Raw genomic sequence first — 22,610 nt, forward strand, 5'->3', positions numbered from 1 at the left:
GAGTTGCCTTCAAGAAGTTTTCAAAATCGTTATAATTTGTTATCCTTCTTCTTTGTTATATCCTTTTTTCCATATTATTTGTTGTAATAAATTGTCACTATTAGTGTCGTTGACCGCTGCTGACCGGATGCGAGGTATTTGTAGTCTGGAGTAGAAATATAATCCCATAAAAAATAGTCAAGTTTGGTTATGTAAGACGATGCCTAAGAAACATAGAAATGTTCTAAGGTTCCTAATGTAATAGAGTTGAATGTCGGCAAGAGGAAGGTGGTGGTTTGGTCCCTGGCCATTTCAAACCCGAAAACACATCTAAAGATGGTTCTGGTTGTTACCCTGTCCAGTACTCAGCTTTAAAGGGATAAAACAATATCAGGGTAACTCTAACCATGTACCGTTATTAGTAAGAAAAATAAGAAAAAAAAAGAAAAAAAAAAAAGGGTAACACTGTTTTTTCAGGGCATTATCATTTGCAGAAGCCCTAGGTCTTTCATTAACTGCCCAACGAAGGAGGGCAGTTGAAAAGACCGGGGGCTTCTGCAAATAATACTGCCCTGAAAAATAGCGTTACCGTTATTGTAGCTAAAATAGAGAGAATTTTTAATAAAATAAGAACATACAATGGTATCGGGTTTGAAGCATTTGCTGCTAACAACAAACGTCGGAGTTCACTGACACACTTTTTACAAATATGGAAACGTCATAGAACAAAACAGATGACGTCACTATTGAGCGTGACGACATTCAACCTTGACCTTTGCCCATACTACCAGCCGCCATTTTTTCAGTGCTCAACAACGTTAGAGATCCAGTCGATGTTTTCATTGCTGCATGTTGTAATTTATGGTACAGTGGTTAAAGTTGGCGTGATAATGGACCATCGTCAAGCAATTTGGGGGCATTATCAAGTCACAGTGGCCTGCCTATTTCTGATAACATGCGGGCATTTTAATGTGACTTCTATCCATTTTAGCTATAAGGGCTGGTACACACTCCAGCACAGCGATGACTTAACATAACATCACTGCCACAGGCTAATTTGCATATCACTTGACCTGACTTTTCTCTTGTTTGTAATCAAACGCGCATATTCATAATAAGAAGAGACTGGACTCACGAAAGCTTTTCGGCGCTCTCTTCATAATGTTTTACATTGTTACATATATATTCTTCCACAACTGCGACAGTTAGGTCTATGACAGTACATATTTAGATATCAAACTGGCTGCATCGTTTGCTCTCCGTCGGCTTCGATGACAGCACGTGGAGCCGTACAACCTATGTAAACAAAGGATCGCTGCGCAAATCGAAATAGTGTTACATGTTTTTGGATATTTTCTCAGTGAAACTAAATCATTCTATTAAAGATGTTTAGTTAGATGTGTAGAGTCACAAAAATAAAAGAGGAAAAGAAATCTGTACATTATATTGAATGGACATTGCAAGATGTGACGAATCGTCACATTTTTCTGGCCTGTGGCAGAGGTACTATGCTGGCTTACCGCATGGAACTCTGGGTAGGAGAGTGGGGCTGGTAAGCTCTGAATCAGTGTACTGTGTGTGAGTGATCTCCATGTTAAACTGCAGCATGGTATCTCAGGCAGTTAGGGCTGTGAAGCTGGTACAAACACCTGTATATGTATCATTCTTTAATGGAATAACCTTGAACACTTCCAACCCATCTGACTTGTACCTGACTCCCAACATTGCCTGACCAGGAGGAAGACCCTAATCGTAACAAGAAGAAACCCCTGGGGGACACAAACCACTTCTGCCCAGTAGCTCTCAAGGACACGGGTGTGCTGTTCCCTGGCAACCCAGAGATAGCAGCCAAGTACAGAGAGCGGGTGTACTATCTCTCCACCAACGAGGCGAGAGACTCCTTCCTCAACAACCCAGAACAGTACCTGCCCAAGAATAAACCACTCGAGGTAAGTAGCTGCTCCTTTCAGATGGCAAAATCAGGGATTTTTCTTGGAATCATTAACTTGCAAAAGCTTCCACTGCATTTTTTAAAAGAGCAGAGCTACAGATAACTTTTTGGGTCATTGAGTTAATGTACTCGCTTGTGTTCATCTCAGTTGGGTATCCTAATTTTCCTTTGAGTAACCAAATAAATTGTACCCACCTCACTCAAACTCAATTGGGTATTTTGCCATTTCCCATTAATTGTAAAAATATTATAAAGTTTATATGTTGGTTTACGTGTTTGTTATTAATTTTTGATCAGTTATATGAGAAATGATAAGAAAGAATGCAAGCTGCCAAGTTGCCAGGTGCTGAAAGAGAACCTCTCAGTATACCACAGTTATTTTATCTTTTTTGGTTTGTACGCAGGTAATATCAAACTTATTCAGTATTTACAAAATTTCAAGCATACTTGTACGCAATAGACTTAATAGGAATTGAGTTTTCACATAAATATTTGAATATCTGCGCAGATACGCAGCTTATCTGTACCTCTGAAAGACTATCAACACTGGAGTAAGGCTTTGACATGGAAAGTGAATCAAATTAACATTAAGTCAATTAAACAATATACATACTAACTTACACTGACTGGAAGTATATTTCATTACGTGAGATTGTATAGCATTCTTATAGCTCCTGTGTATATGTTCCAGGCCCCGCCAGTCCGGCTGTTGATCCTGGGTCCACGCGGTGCTGGGAAGACCCTCCACGGTCGTCACCTAGCCAAAAAGCTGGGCCTGTTCCACATTGCCTTCAGGGAGAGGCTCCAAGAGCTCATCATTGCCAAGACCAAGAAGAAGATTGGGCCTGAGTTTGAGGAAGACAATGAGGAGGAAGAAGAGGAAGAGTGAGTAGAAACAAATGCTGGCTGCCATTTTGAAAAATACAGTCACACTCAGTTTTTTAAATTCTTTACATGATCATCCTTGATAATCTCCAGGGTATACATACGTTACGATAACTCTCCACTATACCCTGGATGCATCCACGGCTTTGGGCGAGGATTTTATTACCTCCCTTGGCTGGCTCTGCATTCTCACAGTAGCCAATCAGCTAAGCCGCCGTTGCCAAGTTTAAACGGTTAGATAATTTAAGAAGCAAAAGTGTGTTGTGATTGGTTTGCTCAGCTTCCCAGCGTAGGCACCTGATTGGATAAAAAGCTAGCCAAGGGAGATAATAAAATCATCGCCCCCAAGCTGTGGATGCATCCAGGGTATAGTGGAGAGTTATCGTAGCGTATATCCTGGATATCATCGAGGATGTTACATGATATGATGCTATATGATTTGCTTTTGTTAGAGAATCTGTGGTTATTCTGGATTCCTTTGCTTTAAGAGATGAATAAATAGATTCAGTAGTCAGCTGATTCAAGTCAATGTATCCCAATTGCATGGACTGATGCTTGTGATTATCAGTCACTTGCTTGTCTGATCCAGACTTCTTTGAGTGGCATTTTTGAAGTTGGGAAGTACAATATAGAACAAACTTTATGGATAACAACTTTTTTATCCGTGTGTGCGACGTTTCGATACAGATTCTTGTACCGTTATCAAGCATAGATGACAAATGACATGTATGCTTGACAACGGTACAAGAATCTGTATCAAAACGTCGCACTCACGAATAAAAGAAATTGTTAACCATAAAGTTTGTTCTATAATTATCCAGACTTGATTACTTAGTGAGTAACATGACACTCCATGCTAACAGAGAGGAGGAAGAAGAGGAAGATGGTGCTATCCTGGCTCCTGATGGCACTGTAGTAAAGGATGAGGATGAGAAGCCAAATGGCTCTGACACCAAGCAGGCTGAGGTAGAGGGACAGGACAGCAAGGCCGCCCAGGGAGAGGAAGATGAGGAAGCAGAGGGGGAGCCCGAGCCCGAGCTGACAGAGGAAGAGGAGGCCATCAAGTCTAACCTGGAGGCTGATGAGCCTCTCCCTGCAGAAGTCCTGGACAACATTATCCCCCACTGGTGGCAGAGGGAACCTTTCAAGTGAGTCTCTTGCTCTTTGGTTTGCTGCCTCTGTGGTATAGTGGATAGAGTGTCTGCACTGAGTGGTTGGTGGTTAATGGTTTGCTTTGATTCCTTAGACCTGCAGTATCCTTACCCGTGAAGATGCAGGTTAGAATTGATCTTCAGTAACCCATGCTTGTTGTAAGAGGCGAGTAATGGGATTGGGTGGTGAGGATCGCTGACTTGGTTGACACATGTGATCATATCCCAGTTGTGTAGATCGATGCTCATGTTGTTAATCACTGGACTGTCTGGTCCAGACTTGATTATTTACAGACAGCCGCCATATAGCTGGAATATTGCGGCATAAACCTAAGCTCAGCAAACTCACTCACTCACTCACTCACTCACTCACTCACTCACTCACTCACTCACTCACTCACTCACTCACTCACTCACTCACTCACTCACTCACTCACTCACTCACTCACTCACTCACTCACTGTATCCTTGCTTGCATTCTCCAACAAGAGCTGATATTCATTAAAACGGTTCTTATGTTCTCAATGAAGGATAAAGAATTCCTTTGTGGTTTGGGGTTAATTTACGCATGAGGGTGAGGAGACGTGTTTATCCAACTTATAAACTGTCTTAATGCAAGAAATCTGATTAAAAAGGACCAGAAAGAATACGAAGTCTACATTGAGGTTGGTAAACAAATTCAATCTATGGAGATACACACAACTTAAGTTCTGATATGTGAGCTTGAACAACCTTTTGTCTCTGACTCTAGTGGCTTAGTGTGTAAGCAGTGTGTTACACTACTATGCATGAGATTATGGGTTTGATTCACATTGAATCTTCCTGGAATTAAATTGTGACTTTGAACCAGTCCAATATTATATACAGGTGCATATTTAAGGTTTATACAATTTCAGTTCTGATGAGTCAGATATAAAACCTCCAAGCTGGTCTTACAATTCAAATCAGGTCTCGTTTTACAGTAGCACATATCAGGAGTTTTTATATTATGTCCATCAAATACTATAGTCTCATGCCTGTTATATGTTAAAATTGCATCAAATATGAATGAATATTAATTCAGTTCTGACATCATTTTGTTCAGATCGACTGGGTTCATCCTGGAGGGTTTCCCCCGCACGTCGGATGAGGTGAAGTACCTGGCGGAGCTGGGTCTGTTCCCTGACGCTGCCATCACTGTCGGCGTTTCGGACGGTGATGTCATCGGCCGCCTGCTGCCACCCAAACTAGACAAGTGGCGGATCAAACGAGACAAGAGAATGGTCAAGAAGCAGAAGAAGATGGAAAAGGCGAAGAAGAAGAAGGTAAAAGGAAGTAGACAAATTTGGTATTGGTGGGGGAGTGAGTGGTGAGAAAGTGGAGGGAGTGGAAGAATGGAGGTGGGTGAAGGGTTTGGAGGAAGTGGAAGAATGGATAGGCAAGAGGAAGTGGGGAGTGGAGATAGTGAAGGTGAAGAGGAAGTGGAAGAATGGATAGTGGTATGTGAGAAGAAGTGGAAGAATGGATATTGGTGGGTGAGTGAGTGGGTATTGGTGAAGGCAGGAGGAAGTGGAAGAATGGATATTGGTGGATGAGTGAGTGAGAGGAAGGTAGTGAAGGCAAGAGGAAGTGGAAGAATGGATATTGGTGGGATGAGTGAGTGGGTTTGGTTGGGTATGTGAGAGGAAGATAGTGAAGGCAAGGAGGAAGTGGAAGAATGGGATATTGGAAGGCAGATAGGAGGGTGGATGAGTGAGTGAGTGGGTTTGGTTGGGTATGTGAGAGGAAGATAGTGAAGGCAGGAGGATGTGGAAGAATGGATATTGGTGGATGAGTGAGTGGGTTTGTTTGGGTATGTGAGAGGAAGATAGTGAAGGCAAGAGGAAGTGGAAGAATGGATATTGGTGGATGAGTGTCCTGGTATGTGAGAAGATAGTGGATATTGGTGGGTGATGAGTAGGTTTGGTTGGGTATCTCAGTCTTAAAGTGGAAGAATGGATATTGGTGGATGAGTGAGTGGGTTTGGTTGGGTATGTGAGAGGAAGATAGTGAAGGCAAGAGGAAGTGGAAGAATGGATATTGGTGGATGAGTGAGTGGGTTGTGTTGGGTATGAGAGAGAAGGAATAAACCTAACCTAAGCCATTGGGTATGTTTACACATGTTTTTGGTTTCCAGGAGCTTGCAATCCAGAAGATTCCTTGATACTTAGAGAGGAACTCCTGAAGGATCAGCTTGCAAAGGAGAGGACTCCTGAAGGAGAAGAGAGACAGGTGAGCATGAGCATGAGAGACAATGTTAATGTCTATGTATGTTATACTGTCGCTACATCATCCGTACCTGATTTTACAGATTCATACTAATCGTAAGTTCTATTTGATTTTGTATCACCAATGAGGAGGACACAAAGCTGTATTTATCCTGATGAAAACACATTGCACAACAACGTATGTTATGGATTTACAACTTCTTTAATATTTACAACACAACGTTATTCACCTGATGAAGGGGCAAGAAGTAGCCCAGAAACGTTGTGTTGTAAATATTAAAGAAGTTGTAAATCCATACCATACGTTGTTGTGTTACCTCCCAACTTCTAAATGCCCATCAAGCATCTGAAAACACATTGGTTGAATTAGAAATGTTAAGCATGAATATTATCAATACGGTGATTCATTGTGTAACATTTGATCCAGGCACAGAGAGCAGCTGAGAGAGAGGAGGAAGACGAGGAGGAGGAGGACATAGAAGAAGAGGAGGAAGAGGAAGAAGAAGACATTGAAGCAATGCTGGCTGAGGAATTTGAGGTGATACATTTGTTAAATTACCGTAATATTTGTAGAGCTGATAAATGTGTGTTTTAGATTTTCAGTTGATGAGAATTTCATGCACAGAAATAGAATTTTGTAATATTCTGAAAAGAAATTTCCTCATTTACTTCAAAACACATTGAAATATGAAAATACATAATCACCTGATTGTAGGTACCTATTCCCAGTTCTCCCAATTCTAGTGGCCCCCCTAATTGAGTTTATATGAATGTCTGGCAACTGGAATTTTTTGTTTGGGCCCAATCCTCATTGAGATGTAAGTCTTGAAGCGTTGACAGAAGTAAACCTGTACTTGATCAAGTCTGGATCGAACAAACCAGTGGTTGACAGCATGAGTGTCTTCAAATTTAGATGCAGAATACCGAGGCTGCATGAATGATAATGGTCTAACATAAGTGAGATGTTTGAGGTTGTGGTTGTTTTGATGCAGGAGGAGGAAGAAGAAGAAGAGGAGGAGGAAGAGCTGGAGGAGGATGCTGTGGACAGGATCAGGAACAACCTGAATGAGATGTATGACAACGACACCAACAGGCTGGAGCAGGTTCAGGTAACACTGGTTCAACCTCAGTTTTTATCAGTTCACCAGTCTGAAAGTCATAGTCAAGTTGTGGTACATTGTCCATCTGTGACCTTTAATTCTGTATTTCTCTGAAACGACAAGGCCTATGGAGCTATGAATGATCCTTTGTGACATCTCCAAAATCTGCTCATGGAATTGATATGTGGCTTTTGACATGGTCACCATTATTTTAAGTGAGCTACAGTGTCTTGTTTCTTTATTTGCTTCCAAGCAATTTGTAACAATTTGTTTCAGAGTTATCATCCAACTAATGGTAAAAGTCATAGATATTGCCACTTAATTAAAAGTAATGTTCATAATTTAACATCCATGAAGGTGAGCTATTTTCATTTAGGTTTCATTGTTGCAGAAACCCATTGTGCTTACAATAAATACAGGTTTAATCCAAACAAGTAATCACATATATTTTTTTATGATCGTTACACTTTCAAATTTGAATTATGGTGAAGCATGGCAAGTAAGAATACCTAGGCATGTTTTGAGTGATTTTGAAACTTTTCTTTTGTCCCTTTGTGATTACAAGCAGTAACATTTGTAATACAATCTAGGTGCTTCATCACACAGCATCTACAAGGAGTGAGAATCCGTAGCCTACATATGACAGACTTTATCCCTGAAGAGCATTATGTTAAAGATAACTGTTGAATCTGTCTAATGCTCTCTTCCTCCCCATCAGGACACTCTGGAGGAGGTGCTGGTTCCTCGTCTGGATGTTGATGGCGGCCGCAAGCCCCACATCGTCCGCTATATCCTCACTAAGAAGATCAAGCCCTTTGTTCAGTTCCGCCACAGTCTGTTTGAGAGAATCTATCCTATCAGTGAAAAGCTTTCCAAGAAGATGCTGCAGATTGGCTACAAACAACCCAGTCGCTTCGGCAGGTGGTGCCCGGTGCAGGTACGTGGTTCACTGTGGTATTCCCCCATCCAGCAGGCTCTACACAACACAAACACACTCCTGCATCCACTGCAGTACCAGGAGGCAAGTGGGTGAAGCGTAAGCAAAGTATATCCAAATTCCAAATTTTAAAACTTATCCTGTCTCACGTTTTGTACTCACCCTCTTAGGTACCCAGATTCCAAGTACCCCTTTTTGAATTGTGTGTTTTGAAGCTGTTAGCAGAAAAGTATTCTGTCCCTAACAATAATCCCAGCTTTCCTACAGGTATACAGACACACCACTCACGGTGACACACTCTCACACACATATACACACAAAGACAGAATGGCACAGACTAACAGACTGTCTGACACATACGCCATACAAACTCACAGAGAGACATACAGATATCATATACACATATACCACTTATTTCGACAATGTCACATTATGACTGTCTGACACATACGCCATACAAACTCACAGAGAGACATACAGATATCATATAGACATATACCACTTATTTCGACAATGTCACATTATGACTATGACACTGTACAAACTCACAGAGACATACAGACACACAATGTCACATTATGCTGTCATCATCATACAAACTCACAGAGAGACATACAGATATCATATACACATATGCCACTTATTTCGACAATGTCACATTATGACTGTCTGACACATACGCCATACAAACTCACAGAGAGACATACAGATATCATATACACATATACCACTTATTTCGACAATGTCACATTATGACTGTCTGACACATAACACATCATACAAACTCACAGAGAGACATACAGATATCATATACACATATACCACTTATTTCGACAATGTCACATTATGACTGTCTGACACATAATGCCATACAAACTCACAGAGAGACATACAGATATCATATACACATATGCCACTTATTTCGACAATGTCACATTATGACTGTCTGACACATACGCCATACAAACTCACAGAGAGACATACAGATATCATATACACATATACCACTTATTTCGACAATGTCACATTATGACTGTCTGACACATACGCCATACAAACTCACAGAGAGACATACAGATATCATATACACATATGCCACTTATTTCAGATACAATGTCACATTATGACTGTCTGACACATGACACAGATACGCCATACAAACTCAGAGAGACATACAGATATCATATACACATATGCCACTTATTTCGACAATGTCACATTATGACTGTCTGACACATACGCCATACAAACTCACAGAGAGACATACAGATATCATATACACATATACCACTTATTTCGACAATGTCACATTATGACTGTCTGACACATACGCCATACAAACTCACAGAGAGACATACAGATATCATATAGACATATACCACTTATTTCGACAATGTCACATTATGATTTTTGGTTTGGTTTGGTTGTTGTTTAACGCCTACTCAGCAATATCCCAGCTATATGGCGGCAGTCTGTAAATAATCGAGTCTGAACTAGACAATCCAGTGATTAGCATCATGAGCACCGTTCTACACAATTTAGATACAATGACGTGTCAACCAAGTCAGCGAGCCTGACCACCCGATCCTGTTAGTGGCCTCTTACGACAAGCATGGGTTACTGAAGATCCCCAGATCTTCATGAGTGTCTCAGTACGAATTAAATGAAGTCAACAATGCCATCCAGATGACATAAAACAATCCACTGATGTTTGTGAAGTAATATTCACCCAAGTACACATACAATTTACTTGTTTCAGTATTGTCTATGGGTAATATATATACTTACTGCCTGATTTCATCCTCCAGCTCCACAGTGGGGAATGCATCCAGGCAATGAGCGGCCCTGGCTACCAGACATACCCCTGTATCTACCGCCAACACATCTACTTCCTGTCCAGCTTACACGCTCGGGAAGAATTCATGCATGACCCCATGACCTTCCTCAAACAACAGTCACCCAAACCAGTTGTGCCGGTCAGAGTTGCAATCATCGGACCGCCCAAGTCAGGAAAAAGTACACGTAAGTCTGATAAAGATATTTCGTACTTGAGTCCATTTTAACCATGACATTTTATACACCACACTCGGCATTATTATAGCATCAGGATGGTAGTTTGTAAATAATCAAGTCTAGACAGTCTGTGATATCACAAACATAAATTGCTTCCTGATGCGTCAGCATGCCCAACCACCAGATCTTGTCAGTTCGTTCTTAAGTGAGTGAGTGAGTGAGTTTATTTAACGCCACTTTTAGCAATATCCAACAATATCACAACAGGGACACCAGAATGGGCTTCACACATTGTACCCATGTGGGGAATAATATCCGGGTCTTCAGCGTGACGAACAGACACTTAAACCATTAGGCTACCCCACCACCCCTGGTTCTTAAGACAAGCATGGGCTTCTGAAGACCAGTCCTAACCTTGGCCTTCAGGGGTTCTACCAGAGCTGCCAACATAAAGAATTGAGTGAAACATTTATGAAAGTTAACAGAACTGTTCATGTAATATAAGACTTGTAGACTTAAACATTTTTGACACAGTCCATGATGTGTTCTTTGTGCAGTGGCCACAAGGTTTGCGGAGGAGTACGGCCTCATGCGGTTGTCTATCGGGGAGGCCATGAGACAGGTGCTGCAGAACCAGCCTCACTCAGAACTTTCCCGGGAGATGAACTCTCACCTCTTCCGTGGCCTCACCATCCCCGATGAGCTGGCAGTACAGGCTCTGGAGATCTGCATGCTGGACATGAAATGTCAGACAAGAGGGTAAGCAGTAGTTGGCTGGAAAATATTAAAATATATTTACTATAAATGTTCTGTTTTGAAAACTGAATAAAGTAGGACTGATTATTGAAAGTACCAGGTGAGTGTGAGTGAGTTTATTTTTACGCCTATTACTTACAACTTCTAGAATGCCTCTCAAACAGTTCATTAAGTGTGATGAATTCTTCCAGGTTTGTGCTCGACGGCTTCCCAGTGACCCGGCGCCAGATTGACCTGATGACTGAGAGGAGCCTGATCCCTGTGCGGGTTGTTGAAATGAAGCTGGACAGCAAGGATGTGATGATCCGTGGAACCAAGGACCGACTCTCATCCTCACGGTAGGTCTACATCGCACAGTCTCACAACATTGTTCAATTCAAAATCATGATTTCTATCTGAAAACTTGAAGTCAGCTACAGGCTAAATCCTGCCGTCCCTCCATTCCTTTCACTTTCCTTCACTCACACACTGTACTCCAGGACACTGCCCCAACATGACAGCTCCCAGACCCTGCTGTGTGTGACACCAAGCTACCCTTCTTCTCTCCAGCCCCTACTCTCTTCCTCAATTTTGCTTTACTCTGATGAAAAGACTGCCTCCATGGTGTAGTGGTTAGAGTGTTCACCCGGAGAGAGGAAGGTTGCGGGAAACCAAGGATACTCTCACTCTGTCCAACCCCCACTCCCTTCCTCCCTCCCTCCCTCCATCCTTCACTCACTCACTGACTGCATTCCAGGACCCTGCCCCTACACGACAGCTCCCAGATCCTGTCAATGCGACTACACAACTACCGCGACACCATCCAGGAAGTGAAGGACTGGTACATCAAGGAGCACATGAACTACATGGAGGTGAACGGTGACAGCTCAAAGTGGGCAGTGTGGCAGAATATGCTGGACATTGCCGAGGAGAGTGTTCAGCAGATTCAGAGCTACCTTCAGCAGGTCACTGATGGTGAGAATTTCAGTTGTGTAACTGTGGAAGTTAAATTCAGGGAGGGTCTTTGTGTTTGTTCTAACATCATAGTTATCAAGTTTAAATGGTAAAGTACATCTTCTGTATGAAGCTCAAAACAAAATTTGATCAGATTACAGAGTTACCTCCCTTGTAATCAAACCAATTTCAGTAGTTGATGAAACCAAGACTCTGATGATGCTAACTTGGCAATAACATATCTCTTCTGCACTACATTTTTGTGTAGATACCTGTAACAAAAACACAAAAATATACATGGTTATGTGAATTTTCAAGCAGGGGGCACTTCTAAAGCTTATTGTCACATTGCTCAAGTGTCACTAACATGTGCAAGTCACTTAATATGGTAAATATAGTACATAACAACAGCCACTGCATTTGGCTCGTTTGAACTTTGTATGATTTGGTCAGTTGCTGCGCTTACTCGACAAGATGGTCAGGTTCTCATACTGGATGTTTGTTGTCCAGGTAAGGCAGCATCTATAGCGGACATGTGCATCACACCCAAGGAGTTCCTGCAGCGAGTGGGAGACTTCGAGCAGTACTGTCCGGTCAGTCTGGCCCTCCGAGGGGAGCTTGTTGACTGCTCCACTGATCCTACACTCAAAAATGCTGCTGAGTTCAGAGGTAGGTTTTCTAACTAACAGGGGTAGCCACTGGTCGTATGTTTATTGACCTGGCGGTGTTATCTTTACTTAGAGAAAATTGGTACATCAGTGACTGTGTTGCCTAAAACAATTACAGGGCTATGAGTAGATTAATTCTTAGTCTCTGAATACATGTTATTTTGATAGTAACAAATAAACCAACTTAAATTGAAAAGGAGCCCCAGTGAGATGGAAGATTCAGAGGAAATCTAGACTTGCTATATTCAGGGCTTTAGCATTGCAGGGACTGCTAGGCAGTAGGGAAAATAATGCGGTTCAGGGACTGTGAGACTAGGCAAAGAGATCAAGAGTGATATTCCTTGGTATTATAATAAACCATTTCTGTCAGTCTTTGAATGGCATTTGCAAGTGGTACACATAGAGAGTGAAAATAATGTATGAATGTCAACTTCTGTCATATGAGTGAGTAAGTGAGTTGGGTTTTACGCCGCTTTTAGCATTATTCCAGCAAAATAACGTCAGGGGACACAAGAAATGGACTCCACACATTATATCCATGTGGGGAATTGAACCCAGGACCCGGTTGTATCAAACTTCAATGAAGCATTAACGTGCCATTCAACGTTTATTAAGTAATGTGTCATTAAATTCTGTTGTAGTAACGTTCTAATGACGTTGTTTTGTCATTACCTCATCATTAACTTAATGAAGGTCCTAGGGTATCATTAGAGTGTCATTAAACTTACTGGAAAAGTTAACATTGCGCCAGAATTTCGTTTGAGCATCACTGGATCTACCTACAGCTATAAAATTACACAGAAATGTAGAGTATTAAATGTCCTATCTCATTGTATAAAAACTCAGTTTGAAAAGTAGACACTGCTAAATGTAACCCTTAATTTTGGTATGCGTTAAAAACAGTACATTTCTCTGCTTTTTATCGTGCACTGATAAAAGTACTGTGCTACTATATTTTCAATTTGGCATCTTTACGGCAAGCGTGAGCGAACAAAATTCTGCCTGATACCTGAATGACATAGGTATGTATTAAATTAGTTTGTGTGCTTATGTATAACATTATACACTCAATCTTAAAAATGACTCGCAATATGTGTTAAAAATGGATTTTCCCCTATGACGTCAAATGGCTACAGAAAGGTCATACGCTTATAAAGATAAGGGGGCATCACTCTGCTATGCTTAATACTAATCTGTAACTCAGATCACTTGTAGAGAATTTGCTGTGAATAAGGACACTATATTTTCGTGAAGTTTTGTTCACGGAATTATCAAAAACAATGATTCTCAAAATATTTGTGACAAACGCGCACCTGGCTAATGGTTATACGACATTGTTTTGGCTATAACACAACATAAACAAATTCAATGAAAAAGACATATATATGCTTTAAAGACGTGTGCATATATACATTTCATGAAATAAATAAATAATTTTTATTTAATATGTCAATTAACTTAGGTTTAAAATACTAAATGTTGATAATGAAATTAGTTTCATGAAACTATATGTGAACGATGCGCAAAGTATACATTAATACTAAAAGTGTAATCCGCAGGACAGTGTGATTGTGTTTAATCTTATACAACCAACCTTCGCCTCAAAGAAACATATGTCCAACAATGTTGACGTATGACATCACTACCGATGACTGATTTCTTATGAAATGGCGGCTTTGTGCATATGGGTGCCCGCGATTTTGCGAGGGAACCTTTGTCCATAAATGTATGATGTAAGTAATCGGAAACATTCTGACTATCTGCGTATGCTTATTTGTCTTTATTGTTTTCATTGAAAAAGTCCAAAATGCCGATAATTGCCTATGTCGTTCTCCATGGTTTTGCGTCTGGCATGTCGTCACGCTGCACAGAACTTTTGAATGAATATATCAAATTTCTGTATTGTATCTGTTTTTTAATTTTCTAGTTCTTGCTACGATACTCTTTCTGTGCATATTCTAAAAGTATTGAGCTCTTGCATGCTACGAATAGACAAACTGATGTCCAAAAACTTGAGAAAATGCTGCCCAGTATAAAATCTGATTTTCGTTTTGTTTACTTTTATAGCAAGCGCTGTGTTATGAGCACAACGCTCCGTTTTCTCACCCAATATGTTTCGTTTTTTTCTAGACAGTTGATTTTAGTGACAAACACCATTTGTAAGTTGATTCTATAATGTATGAGGAATTCAGCGATGCATTTGTCACAACTGAATATGAAATATGCGTGATGTAAAAGGCGTCATATGACCGACCTTAGCAAAACTTGATGTTGTAAACACTATCCAATATGGCGGAAAGCTCACTTCGGCGTTCGTGTTTGTGTATTTTCCAAAACATCCCAACCAATTCTAGGTTTATTGGCGACGTTTCAGAATTATTTAGATTTGTTTCTTCACAGCAGTCGAAATGTTTGTTTTTGTTCCGAAGTTTAGCCGTAAAGATGCCATTTTGACGGATGACCGAGAGTAACGCTTACGTGTTTTCACCACGGAATTGTTGGAAATATTTAGGGGAATCCCTGAATGTAATGAAAATGTTTACATTAGGACGTCATTCGATAATGATACGCTAATAAGTGTTTGATACAACCGTTTTTAATGTTGCCATTAACTAATGATGCATTAAGGATTTAATGTATCATTAGGGTTTAATGTGGACATTAGTTAATGAAGCAATGATACAACCGGATCCAGATCTTTGACGTGACGAGCAAACGCTTTAACCACTAGGCTACCCCGCCAACCCTCTGTAATATGAGGGACATGACGTTTTGGAGTATATGTTTACTCCTTCATCCCTCATGACATCCATAAAGTTTGGCCAATTCCTGTCAGTGTCAAAAACATCTGATTCTATTGGCACAGACATGACTTTTAGCATATCTAAGCATAGTATATAGTATATTTTCATATGAACATGAGATCAATTATTAGATCAGGTTTTCTAGAACAATTGTTACAAGGAGCAGGTTACTGACTGTTGGGTTCATTCATTGGAGATGGACACAGCAAGAATAAGGTTCACAGTTATCTTTCTGAAGGGGTCTCTTTGCAAATCTGTTGTTATTTCAACATTAAACATTTGCCTGAGAAACCATTTAAGTTAAATATTGAAAGGAGAAAAGTTTCTACTGGCTGGACCGATGCTTGGCCACAAGGGTTATTTATAAGGGCAGTTAGGTGAGTGTTTAACATGTACCCAGATCAGAAAAACTATTTTTGGGAGATGAATACTTGTTAGTTCTCTCATGTAATCCATGGTCGAATTTCTCTGTAATGAAAGACTGAATGAATATTTGTGTTGGAAACACTCAGTAAGCAGGGTCTGAGCAGTACTTTGTCTGCAGGTCACTACTACAAGATGGCATCAAAGGTGGAGCTCGACCAGTTCCTGGAACAGCCAGAGAACTATGTGCCGCCTCTGGCACCCAGCAAGCTGCCCCCACCAGAGATGCTGCCCAAACGAAGGAAACCAGAGCAGGTCCAGGCCATCCGAGAAGTAGAGCTACAGGGCTACTGCCCCGTCACCTTCCTGGATGGCAAGAAGAGGTCAGTTCAGGACTCCTTGACAAATTTGTAATATAAAGTTTATTACCTGTTCAATGGAAGGCATATGTTTTCTTCTTAAAAACAGTTAGCAAGGCCCAAATTCTTTAATACTGCTAAAGTAAATCCCCAATCATAGCATGAATGAGTGAGTTTAGTTTTACACTGCTTTTAGCAATATTCTAGAACATCACGGCCGGGGACACCAAAAATGGGCTTGACACATTGTACACATGTAGGGAATCGAACCTGGGCCTTAAATCATGGCATGACAGATTTCGGAAGTCATTAATTTCTATCGGGTAGAATATAAAGTAAATATCTTTATTGTACTGTTGTAACTTGTAAATCATATGTTTGAAACTGTGATAATTTGTAAGACGCAATTTCAAAGGCTCTGGTGGTCAGAGTGAATGAGTGAGTTTAGTTTTTACACCGCACTCAGCAATATTCCAGCTATATGGTGGCGGTCTGTAAATAATGGAGTCTGAACCAGACAATCCAGTGATCAACAGCATGAGCATCAATCTACACAACTGGGATACTATGACATGTGTCAAGCAAGTCAGCGAGCCTGACCACCCGATCCCTTTAGTCGCCTCTTATGACAAGCATGGGTTACTGAAGATTCATTCTAACCCGGATCTTCACGGGTCTCTGGTGGTCAGACGAGATATATGGTTAATTGTGTGTTGTTGTACCCCAATGGAGTAGATAGTTGGTCAAAACAGCATTCAGTTGGGTGTCTGTCAAGACCTGACATTAAAACGCCACCTTCAGATAGCCACATGTGGCTATAAAACACAACCAATCAACTTAAAATGGAAGTCACCTGTGTGCATTAGATGGTGATTCAGAGGTCATCTGTCCTAAGCAACTGATTCAGATCTTGGGAGGGGACTTGATGCAGGTATATTGATATGGTTGATTGTTGGTCTCCCTGACAACCGGGAGAGTTGTTCACAATATAAATCATAGTTGTGGCCAATCTATATTTACCCGTGAAGATCCAAGTTAGAATTGATCTTCAGTAACCCATGCTTGTTAACCGACTAACGGAATTGGGTGGTCAGGCTCGCTGACTTGCTTGACACATGTCATTGTATCCCAATTACGTAGATTGATGCTCATGCTGTTGATCACTGGATTGTTAGGTCCAGACTTGATCATTTACAGACCGCCGCCATATAGCTGGAATATTGCTGAGTCCGGAGTTAAACAAGATAGAAACAAACAAAGCATGCATTACAGCACCTCATATCATAGACAGTGTTAAAATGTGACTAGTCCTTCACAAAATGAGGTGTTTGTCAGAACATCATACTCATATGGTACCATATTTTCTTTAGTATAGTGTTTTTCTTACTCACTTTTCAAAGTTTTTGCAATCAACCAAACATGATCTCTACTTGAATGTGATTAGTTTCATCATTAATGGGACACTCAGCAATATTCCAGCTGTATATATTCAAGCTACCTATATTTCATCATTAACTGCATGGGTCATTTTCTGCTTTTGTGTACACAATTGTTTATAGAGATTAATGAGTTGTTTTGTTTGCTGTAGATACGAGTCTATAGTGCCAGGAACCCTGACTTGATAGTGGAATACAGGAAGAAGTATTACTACTTTGAGTCAGAGGAGAAACTCCTGAAGTTCATGAAGTAAGTACTGATGCCAACAGAACATTTAAATATACTCAATAGTGTGTACTGTTTTAGTGTATTCTTTAACAATAGATTGTGTTCAGTAAGTCAGAGACCGCCTCCCGGGCGTAGTGGTTAGAGCTGCACGCCGAGCGGAAGATCGCGGGTTCAATCCCCGACCGCGGCATACCAAAAGACGTTAAAATAAGGTACTTGTTGGTTCCTGCCTGGTGCTCTCGGCATTAATGGGTACAACAAGGACTGGTCGGCCTCGAGTCAGTATAATGTGTCTGGAGTGGGGTATTCATGTTTCACTCATGGCATGGTATCTCAGTGAGCTAGCACTATAAAACCAGCTTCAGTCTGGGCTAGTACAAGCAGCCGCGACATACACATACACACACATGCATGTCAGATCATATGAGCTAAATATTCTGAAGCACGACGTTAAAACCCAATTTCACCTCACCTCATTAAGTCTGACTGTTCATTTTAAAGTTTGATGTTATGTAAAAGTAAAATAGTGCGTTATCACTTTTGTGTGTTTTTTTTCAGTTTTCAAATATAAAGGTTAGCGTATTATTGAAAATTACCTTAATAAAGAGAAGATTGAAATAACATCATTAGTTATGGGCTGATGTTCTATCATCTTGTTAATAAAGTCTGACTGATAATTTTTAGGCTTGATGTATTGTAAAAATTATAATAGGTCTTTATTAATTTTAATGGGGTTTTTTTCAATATTCAAACTTAAAGGTTATCAAAATACAAAGGTATACATTGTTAGACAGCAAATTCAATTCATTTCATTGGTAATATTTCCTGCCTTCTCCCCAAAGACTGCCTGAGGTGTACTGGAACCTCAAGCTCCCCACAAGCTACTCCCCAAGAAAGAGCCCCTCCCTGTGACTGGGCTCCCCATGCTGGGGTTCATGGAGCAGACAGCATCCACTGCTGTCATCAAAGCACTCACTGCAGCTGGAAACTTCAAGCCCAAGTACCCCTTCATCAGCACATCCCGCTCATCCTTGCTGTACGTGGCATATCATCTGAAAGGTGAGTTGTTGTCAGGGATTCCTTAGATATGTATACTCAGCGTCATTATTAAAGGGTCATGCTGATAACAAGAGATAATGTGTTAAAGAAATGTTGTGTTTTTATTTGCATCCTCAAGGAATCATTTCATGCCCTCTTTCACCGTTGTTTGTCATGCATTGCACAAGCTATGGGCTGAAGCATTGATTCAGATCAGGCATATGTTTGGGGTAGCTTTTCCATGACTTTCAATTTTTCACTTGTTATTTTTTTCTTCCATTTTTCCGGTTTGAGGAAAGCATCCATTATGTGTGACAGAGGTATAAATAGCATGTGCTTCCACTGTTGAACACATTGTCAGCACACTCAGACCTAGTGATGCTTTTGGCATATGTTAATGTTTGACACCATAGTTCAAGGGAGGCCTTCAGTAGAGACGTGGGGCAAGGGTTCCTCAAATTGTGGGACCAGTGAAGATCCGGTTAGAATTGGTCTTCAGTAACCCATGCTTGTCGAAGAGGTGACTGACGGGATCGGGTGTTCAGGCTCGCTGACTTGCTTGACATGTCATCGTATCCCAATTCGCGTGATTGATGCTCATGCTGTTGATCACTGGATTGTCTGGTCCAGACTCGATTATTTACAGACCGCCATATTGCTGGAATATTGTGGGTTTGAGTCCTGGTTTGCTCCTTATTATGGTTCCAGGTTTGTCAGTACATTGGATGTGTTTGTGGTAAACCTCTGAGATCGACATCACTTCTTTTCTTCCTCATTAGCTGACATACTGGAAACAGTGTTGAAAGTGCTTTGAATCACCCAAACTCTTGTCAACTGTTAAAGAAATAATGTGACACAGAATATATGGATCACATTTACATATCGAGACAGCCATTATAGTTTGTGAACTTTGATCCAACTTACTCTACTTGGATCTGCTGGATCTTGTCAGATGGGAGTTATGTCCGATTGATATTTATTGGTGGGAATGGAGTCAGAATTTTTTAGACAGTTTTGAGAAATACTTCAGCCCATTTAAATGGGAGTGCACTATGATTAGCCTTCACTCCTTTGTTGTTCATCACACCAACTTGTAAATGCCACTCAAACAAGTTTTTCACAATGCCTATCCAATAGGCAACACAACTAACTACTTCTTAGAGTTGAGGTCCTTTTGGAGATTATGCCAGCAAAAAACAGGAATATTCTAATTAAATCCTCACAAAGTCAAAAGCAAATATTCCACAATTTCACTTTATTGCTTTAAATCCAGGATGGTATCTACTGAAGCAGAAAGATGTGTCATTACCTTTCTGTGGGACAAGTGGGACATTACCAGTAGTTGTGCACTGCCAGATTTTCAGCGAGTCTTATGACTGACTCTGTAACAAACATTTATTTATATTTTTCACTTTCCAGCTTACAACCCTAAGAGTTCCGACTATGTCCGAAAGAAATACAAGAAAAAACTGCAACAGTTTGAAGAGACGTGCCACCTGATCCAGTACCTGGGGGACAACATGACCGTCCGTTATCGCAATCCCACAGAGAGACCAAAAGACTTTGATATAAAACTTGAGACCTTCTTCTCTCTCCGTGGCATCGAGCCAACACCCACCTGGATTGCATAGCTTCTGTACCTCTTCCTGCCAAGTCTTCAGTTTTCATCAAGTGCCTGAGAGGGCTGGGTTTTTTAAATCAGCAAGTTTTTGAAGTCAAATTTAAGGAAAGTGGATGTGAGTGTAGCATTATTTGGTTAAAATTCATAATTCATGTCTTCAATTTAGAATATACAATTAATTAATGTCTGATTTAGTATTTCAACTTGGTTGATAATTTAATACTGATATTATCAATATTTGGGAAATATTTGTATATTTGTAAATATATTTTAGGATAAATGTAGATAGATATATATTCATTCATGACATCCAAATGACTTTATTTGATAAACTGTCCAGTTTTTCTTTTCAATCATGTCCAAAGATTTTTTTACCTAGTTATAGTATTACAAGAATATACTTGCAATTTCTTGTACTTCCGTCCAAGTTGCCTTGAGTATTATTACCTTCCCAGATATATTTTTACTGTTGTTTTTTTCCAGAAATATTGCAGTATTCGTAGATATTACTTTCCTCTATTTTCTCGCATTTTCTTCAATGTGTAAACATTCCTTTTTAAGGAGCATTGTTTCAGTAATGTTGATGCATATTCAACAAAACTATGGTAAAGAAAGTAGTGGTCAAGGATTTTAGAAAATGCTTTAAATTTAAGATTGTTAGGTTTTGAATTCTTGTCAAGCCAACTGAAGATAGCTTTAAATGTCTCTTATATGCCTTGTTAAATTCAAAGATGATTCAACAGACACTTGTCACTCATACTGAAGATAGCTTTCAATATCTGTTATATGCCTTGTTAAATTCAAAGATGATTCAACAGACACTTGTCCTTCATACTGAAGATAGCTTTAAATATCTGTTATATGCCTTGTTAAATTGTTAAGATATTTCAACAGACACTGTTCACTCTGACATGCGTTCACCCCAGTGTTTATCTGTGATATATGGTGCCTGTCTGCATCTCATTAATTGTGCTGACATGATGAATATTGTTTATGGGACACGTTATTGCCATCGAACTACATGTACATATTTTTGTGTAATATATTGTGATCTCAGAATACATGTATTAAGAATTATATTAAATTATATTTATAGATTTTATCTGTGTTGGTTTGTTTTGAGCTGGTGAGTTATGTTTTGAACAGCAGGGTAAAGTACCCTCAAAACCAAACTCATGAACTGTCACTCATATAACACAGTAAATACACGGTCATTAAAGTGTACAAGGTATAAAAGCAATAAGTGAGGTTCAGTACTGTATGTTACTCTCTCACAAATAATGCAAACTTTATTACATCATGTGACGTCACTACATACAAGCACTTTGAAAAGCTGAAAAGCACACCAGGTGATCTTTCATACAAAGTGTTACCATCAACAGAGAGTAATGACAATACCATTCCTTTATTACAAATAGTTGTTGTACCATCATTACATACTTACGTCATCATGGCAAAGCAGTAAACGAAAGAAAAATTTCTTCACTCAGTGCGAGAATCAATCTGTGGCACTACTTACCACTTCGCTACCGGGTCCCTTAGTGTCTCTCCACTTCCCCTACTCGACTACTCACTGGAAATCAGGCTGCTCATTAATACAATACAAACCCACACAGAAGCTTAAACCGTCAGAAGCCGCCTAATAGAATAAACCTGCAGTGACGATCACCCATCTCAGCAGTAGCACTGAGGTAAGATGGAGGACTCTCGCCAGACGACCTGGGTTCCGACTCCCAGCTTAGACATTCTTTTCCTATTGCTGGAATATTGCTAAAAGTGGCATAAAACTAAACTCACTCACTTTACATGTCTGTAGGGACAGTTCCTCACAGACAATTCCCCTACAGGGACAATTGCCCACAAGGACCAAACCACACACAGATTATTCACACCACTGACATTTATATTCAGACCCCTGCCTTCAAGGAGTCTCTATTTTGAGTAATGTTTTCTCTTGTCAAGAGAATTGATAATTACACAACAGGTAATTAGGTTGGGTACATTACTTTTGTTTACACAAGGCTTGCTAGAGGATAACAGAAACATGTGAACATCCAAAGAGTTAATTTTATGTTAATCAGTGTTCAATTATTGTCTGTGTGATTATAAAAAGAAGTTGCTAGACATCCTGTGGAGCTTAT

At 40.1% G+C, this 22,610-nt stretch overlaps 1 protein-coding gene across 1 annotated transcript in view; it reads left to right on the plus strand.

Annotated features, from left to right (window-relative positions):
- The window catches only part of LOC124287654 (adenylate kinase 9-like), a 57,037-nt gene extending 35,599 nt beyond the window's left edge, over nt 1–21,438 (plus strand). Inside the window, 20 exon segments of the mRNA XM_046724157.1 lie at nt 1,716–1,928; nt 2,622–2,815; nt 3,679–3,963; nt 5,051–5,270; nt 5,552–5,574; nt 6,156–6,216; nt 6,640–6,750; nt 7,205–7,321; nt 8,031–8,249; nt 10,058–10,271; nt 10,820–11,021; nt 11,210–11,356; nt 11,755–11,972; nt 12,462–12,620; nt 15,968–16,169; nt 17,734–17,753; nt 17,756–17,831; nt 18,653–18,678; nt 18,681–18,869; nt 20,268–21,438. Coding sequence (XP_046580113.1) covers nt 1,716–1,928; nt 2,622–2,815; nt 3,679–3,963; nt 5,051–5,270; nt 5,552–5,574; nt 6,156–6,216; nt 6,640–6,750; nt 7,205–7,321; nt 8,031–8,249; nt 10,058–10,271; nt 10,820–11,021; nt 11,210–11,356; nt 11,755–11,972; nt 12,462–12,620; nt 15,968–16,169; nt 17,734–17,753; nt 17,756–17,831; nt 18,653–18,678; nt 18,681–18,869; nt 20,268–20,479 — 3,108 coding nt within the window. The 3' untranslated portion in view covers nt 20,480–21,438.
- The last annotated feature ends 1,172 nt before the right edge of the window (nt 21,439–22,610 follow it).

This window comes from Haliotis rubra, unplaced genomic scaffold (assembly GCF_003918875.1).
Source record: "Haliotis rubra isolate DU_JTF1 unplaced genomic scaffold, ASM391887v1 Scf403, whole genome shotgun sequence".
Classification (NCBI taxonomy): domain Eukaryota; kingdom Metazoa; phylum Mollusca; class Gastropoda; order Lepetellida; family Haliotidae; genus Haliotis; species Haliotis rubra.